Source organism: Trachurus trachurus (genome assembly GCF_905171665.1).
Source record: "Trachurus trachurus genome assembly, chromosome: 12".
NCBI lineage: Eukaryota > Metazoa > Chordata > Actinopteri > Carangiformes > Carangidae > Trachurus > Trachurus trachurus.
This window is the reverse complement of record NC_139908.1, coordinates 2,619,523-2,625,563: the sequence shown is the minus strand read 5'-3', so window position 1 is coordinate 2,625,563 and position 6,041 is coordinate 2,619,523. Positions and strand designations below refer to the sequence as shown.

The 6,041-nt window shown below is 44.4% G+C and overlaps 1 protein-coding gene across 1 annotated transcript; it reads left to right on the top strand.

Moving 5' to 3' along the window:
- Positions 1-238: 238 nt before the first annotated feature.
- zcchc9 (zinc finger, CCHC domain containing 9) lies at positions 239-5,841 on the top strand. Its single transcript, XM_083983672.1, has 6 exons — positions 239-294; positions 1,583-2,101; positions 3,123-3,273; positions 3,465-3,557; positions 4,215-4,283; positions 5,508-5,841. The coding sequence occupies exons 2-6, from the start codon at positions 1,592-1,594 to the stop codon at positions 5,618-5,620; spliced, it is 936 nt and encodes a 311-aa protein (XP_083839798.1). The 5' UTR covers positions 239-294; positions 1,583-1,591; the 3' UTR covers positions 5,621-5,841.
- The last annotated feature ends 200 nt before the right edge of the window (positions 5,842-6,041 follow it).

The following is a 6,041-nucleotide window of genomic DNA, read 5'->3' as shown; positions in this document are numbered from 1 at the left end:
GTTTTAATAAAAAAAAAAGTCACAGTTGCAGTTGGATAAAGTCTCATTTTAAAGTTGATTTGATTCTTTTACCTTCAACTTTCAGCTGATTGTGTAGTTTCCACCTTCAGACCATACAGTCTATGCTTCAGACTGAACCATGCTGTCATGGCGCAGACGCTGCGGTTGGAGGCGCTGCGGAGCTTTTCTGCTGCGAATCAACACAACGAAGAGGAAGAAGAAGAAGCGTGAGCAGCACTTCCGGTAACAATAGAAACACATGTTGGACTGAAGCAGAGCGAGGAGTTTCTCCAGGTGAAGTTTCTCTCCGTTTTCTGTCATGTTCTTTTAAACTGTTCATTCTGTAGGAGCGACATTAAAGTTTAAACACCCGTCGTCTCTTCCGGTTTAGATCAGCGCGCGAGGTTTCTGTGACGTACTCACGTAACGTCAGGTGGAGTAGCTAAGCTAGCTGCTAGCCGACATGCTAACATGTTTTTAAATGGAAAAACGTCATAAACGTGAATGTTTGATAAACTAATGTTTCCTAACAATGTTTCGGAAGCTTCACTCCTTTTCTACATTTCTAACAGAAGCTAATTACGCGAAGATAAATACGTTTATACGGTCATTTGAGGAGGTTTGTCCACTCCCGGATACAGTAGCTGATGTATTTTATGTTGATAGGATGTAAACATTGTGATAAAAACCAGCATAAACTCATAGTTCATCATAAATTAGAGTAAATAAGAAGTAAAATATGAAGAAAACCTTCCCTAGAGTCCCTTTTCTTCTTTTGGAGGGTAATACACTAGAAACTAAATAAATGAACAATGAATAAATAAAGTTTGTAGTTTGAACCAAGGGGCTCTATAATTCACAGTTTCCTTATTGCACAAAATCTGCTGGCAATGGTGACACAAAATCAACCCAGTTTTCACAGTAATTCTTAAATGTAACTGGTTCCAGTCTGGCTGAGAAGGTGACAGCTCCTCCATCCTGTGAAATCACCTTAAACTGTCAGTGCATGTTGTTTTGAGATCGGTGGGGCAGAGACGCCAGCTGCAACGAACGGCGACGCACGGTATTTCCAAGTTTCTGTCATCAAACTCATCAAATACACAATCCAACAACTCCACAACGCTCTGGTGGACAAGTTGTGACCTGCACATTCACCACGCTATGAAATAATCACGTAGAATGTAACATTACGACACATGAAGCAAATACTCTTAACTACTTTCTCTATTGAAATCCCTCCGCCCAGCAGCCGTGTCTGGAATGTAGTTCCGGCTGTATTTCCCTCTAAAACAACTCTGTGTGGTAACGTTGTGTTATTATCTCATAGCGTGGTGAATGTGCAGGTCACAACTTGTCCACCAGAGCGTTGTGGAGTTGTTGGATTGTGTATTTGATGAGTTTGATGATGAGGGAAACCAAGAAATCCCATAATGAGCCTCCGTAGCGTAGCTCTGAGCAGCTCACGGCTCTGCTCTGCCGTTCTAAAAACAGCTTGCACCGACGATTAAAGGTAACGAACCTATGAGAGGATCTGACTATAATGTTGAACCGTCTCTTTAAATCTTGTGTTTCCTCTCCACAGTGTGCAGCCATGACGAGGTGGGCGAGAGCCAACAACGTCCACAAACACAAACCATCAGAGGCCACTCCCTGGAATCAGCTGAGAGGAGGAGGAGGAGGTGGGAGAGGAAGAGGAGCAGGAGGCGGAGGAGGAGGAAGAGGAGGAGGTGGGAGAGGAAGAGGAGGCGGAGGAGGTTACGGTGACCCCACTGCAGGTAAACACGGATCTCACCTGAGGGGAACTCAACCCGGTGGATCGGCGGTGACGAAGCCGAACCACAAGAAGAAGGACTACGTGAGCGAGGACGTGAACGGCTTCTTGGAGTATCTGCAGCAGAGCGGTCAGCAGCTGCCCCGAGGAGGAGGAAGAGGAGGAGGAGGAAGAGGAGGAGCAGAGGGAGGAAGGGGAGGATGGGGGGAAGGATGGAGGAGGGAGCAGGAGCAGAGGGAGATCAGGGAGGAGGTGGCGGTCGCCCTGAAGAAAGACCAGAGGAGGGAGGACAGACGGATAAAGAGACAGACGGACAAGAAGAGCAACATGGTGAGTAGGTAAAACTTATGAGAATGAAAAAAGAGATGAATCCGTCTCAAATATTAAAGGGATAGTAGCATTTTTTAAAGTGTGGTTGTATGATCTACAAATAGTCCCTAAGTACTTTAATTGCAGTAGAAGACTCTCTACACTCCTCCCGTTAGCAACGCCAGCCCATAATAGCCCTGCCCAGAGATTTACAACATACAGTGTTGTGAACGGACCCAAAGAAACGGCCTATTTTCACGGCCTAAAAGAGGTTTTACCTGAAAAAAAATACACAGTTCCATTGTTCGCTATAATATAATTTTTTCCAGCCCTTCAAAGTGCAGGAAAAACACAGTTTTTATTTGGACCGAACCAACTGCTGATTGGCGGGCGCTAACCCTGGGCGGAGGGATACGTGAGTTGGTTAGGTCCAAATAAAAACTGCGTTTTTCCTGCACTTTGAGGGGCTGGAAAAAATTATATTATAGCGAACAATGGAACTGTGTATTTTTTTTCAGGTAAAACCTCTTTTAGGCCGTGAAAATAGGCCGTTTCTTTGGGTCTGTTCACAACACTGTATGTTTGTATCTCTGAGCAGGGCTATTATGGGCTGGCGTTGCTAACGGGAGGAGTGCAGAGAGTCTTCTACTGCAATTAAAGTACTTAGGGGCTTTTTGTAGATCATACAACCCCACTTTAAAAAAATGCTACTATCCCTTTAAAGTAAATTAAAGAAAATTCAAATCCAATTCCATCCAAATTAAAGGAGAATTTTAAACATATAATGCATCGCCTAAATACAAACTATGAAATTCAAAAACTTAATCTTCATTCATCCATAAATTATGGCTCTTACAGAAAGCACGCAGGAAACTGTCAAAATAAAACACTTAAAGTTCGTAGATGATGATATTTTGAGTTGCTTTGTTTTGGTTTGAGGCGTTCAGGGTTTTTGTGTGACGTAATGAAATATAGATTAAAGTATCCTGTTATAAACATCATATATCACTTCTCTCTCTCTATCTGCCCCCCCCCCCCCCAGCTGTGCTTTAACTGCAGGAAGCCCGGTCACGGTCTGGCCGACTGCCCCGAGGCCGACAGGGACGAGGAGATGGGCCGAGGAATCTGTTACCGCTGCGGCTCCACCGAGCACGAGATCCACAAGTGTAGAGCTAAAGTAGATCCTGCCCTGGGTGAGGAGGAGGAGGAGGAGGAGGAGGAGGAGGAGAGAGGAGGAGGAGGAGGAAGAGAGATGAAGAGGGAGGATGAAGGAGGAGGAGGAGGAGGAGGGGGAGGAGGAGGAGGAGGAGGAGGAGGGGGAGGAAGATGAAGGTCATAGATGTGTTATTCCTGTTGTAACGATGTAACTGTGTGTGTGTTTCAGGTGAATACCCGTACGCCAAGTGTTTCATCTGTGGTCAGACTGGACATCTGTCCCGCGCCTGTCCAGATAATCCTAAAGGAATGTACGCACAAGGTACAAACACACACACACACACACACACACAACATTATTTTATTTTTGACCAAATATTATTCTTCTTGACTTACGGATAGTGGAATAACTATTGTACTGTGGAGCTTATGTAGTATTATTATACAGTGAGGTTTTGGTATCATGATGTCTTACAATACGGCAATAAATACCATGGGCTTGTTATTGAGGTATTGTGAGATTTTGATATCATTACATCCCTACAGAGCACAAAGAGCAGAGAAATAGAGGGATGATGCAGTTAATCTACAGTAAAATTAAACATGGGTGAAGAAATAGAGCATTTTCTGAATGAATATTTTTAGGTGGTGGTACTGTTGACTAGTAGTAATAATCTCAGCTGTCAGGTGTTGTCCCACCTCCCTGCTGTAAAGGGTTAATATAACAGATACAAGGCTGAAAATCACAGCACATGTCTGTTCTGATGATACAAGTCAGAGGAGCCTTCGTTTATATTTAATAGAGGGGCGAGGGGGCAATATCTGAATGTACAGCTGTCAGGGTGATGCTTTTATTTTGGTTAACATAGTTTTATTCCTATATTTCATGCACACATTGACAGTTTAAGGGGTCACGTGTTGTCATGGAAACCTGTAGGCTAAAATGTGTATGAACCCTGTGTGTGTGTGTGTGTTGCAGGAGGCAGCTGTCGTGTCTGTGGATCAGTGGAACATTATCAGAAGGACTGTCCAGAGCATCAGGCTGCAAGTGAGTCTCTAGAGAGAGAGAGAGAGAGATGTGGCATTACATGTCTTATTTTTGGAATAAAATCCACATGTGATTTAAAGGGACACTTCACCCAAAATCGATAATTCACCAATCATCTACTCACCGTCATGCCAAGGAAGGGTTTGGGGAAGAGTCATCAAAACTCTTTAGGAGTTCCAGGGGGGGTCCGGCTGGTGACGGGTTTTCATATAATGGCGGCAGATAGAGTTCACTTTTGAATGGTCCAAAACACACACTATGAAACATCCAGATACCTCCATACTGCTCGTCTGTACTGACCCAAGTGTCCTGAAGCCGCCACATGGAAGAATTAATGTGATCTCTGTTTTTATCCTTGTTGTAGCAGCAGCTCCCATTGGCTGCAAGACATTTGCTGTGAGATGTTGGTTTGTTGTTGTAAACCATTGGATGTTTGATGTAAACACGGAAGAACATCTCACAGCAAATCTCGCGCAGCCACTGGGAGCTGCTGCTACAACAAGGATAAAAACAGAGATCACATTATAATTTTCCCAACAACTTTTCCATGTGGCGGCTTCAGGACACTTGGGTCAGTACAGACGAGCAGTATGGAGGTATCTGGATGTTTCATAGGCAAGGCAATTTTATTTGTATAGCCCGTTTTTACAAACAGTTTATCTCAAAGGGCTTTACATGGCATCATAACAACATCCTCTGTCCTTACAGTGCGTTCACACCGGGCGCGAGTAAAATATTCGCCTCGCTCTACTCGCTCGAGTTTGCCAGCTGGAATATTTGTTTTTACTTGCGGCATTCGCGCGAATATTTCACATGAGTTCAATATTTTTTTCGTCATTCGCGCCGCCGGCACAAATTTGCGTCCATTCGCGTCTGCACATTGACTTTGTATGTAATCTTATCGCGCGAAAAATTCGGTGTGAACACGCCGTTAGACCCTCATAGTGTGTGTTGTGGACCATTCAAAAGTGAACTCTATCCACCACCATTATATGAAAACCCGTCACCAGCTGGACCCCCCCTGGAACTCCTAAAGAGTTTTGATGACTCTGAAAGTTCTCCAGACCCTTCCTTGGCATGACGGTGAGTAGATGATTGGTGCATTATTGATTTTAGGTCAAGTATCCCTTTAAATGTCTGTTTTTAAAATTTTTGGAATACAATCCAGATGTGATTTGAGAAATTGTCACTCATATCCCCTCCTCCTCCCTCCTCCTCCTGCAGCCAACTCGGTGACGGTCGGCTGGTTGTCCAACAACATGAGCGCCGACCACGAGGAAGTCCACGTCCCCGTGAAGAAGGTCCAAGCCAAACAGACCAAGGTGGTGAAGTTCTGACCTGCAGAGACCAACCACACTCACACACACACACACACACACACACACACACACACACACCTGCTGCTTCATCTCCGACCAGCTTCACATCCTGGACTCAACAACCAAACGGACTGAGAACTTTCTGCTACTTCCTGTTTGTCTTTGTGTTTGATGGACGTTGTTTTTAATAAACTGCAACACGAGGACGTTTTTCACTCAGCAGCTGTTGAATCTGTTCTGGTTCTTCTCTGAGTCTGGAGCTGAGGAGGAGAAACCACCATGACTTCTTCAGCCTTTGATCACATCACATGGTGGTGGAATTAGTAAATGATGAAGACATTAATGAGGAAGACGATGTCGCTGTGATGTTGAGCTTCAAACAGACAGAAGACAATAGGAAAGAAACTGAAGCAGTTGTTTTGTCTGAGAGACCAGACGC

What these genes read in the sequence shown, in the direction of transcription:
- zcchc9 (XM_083983672.1), top strand. Translation starts at nt 1,592, where the DNA reads ATGACGAGGTGGGCGAGAGCCAACAACGTCCACAAACACAAACCATCA. An exon ending in CGGACAAGAAGAGCAACATG is followed by an intron (nt 2,102 to 3,122) that starts GTGAGTAGGTAA and finishes CCCCCCCCCCAG; the next exon opens with CTGTGCTTTAACTGCAGGAA. An exon ending in TAAAGGAATGTACGCACAAG is followed by an intron (nt 3,558 to 4,214) that starts GTACAAACACAC and finishes TGTGTGTTGCAG; the next exon opens with GAGGCAGCTGTCGTGTCTGT.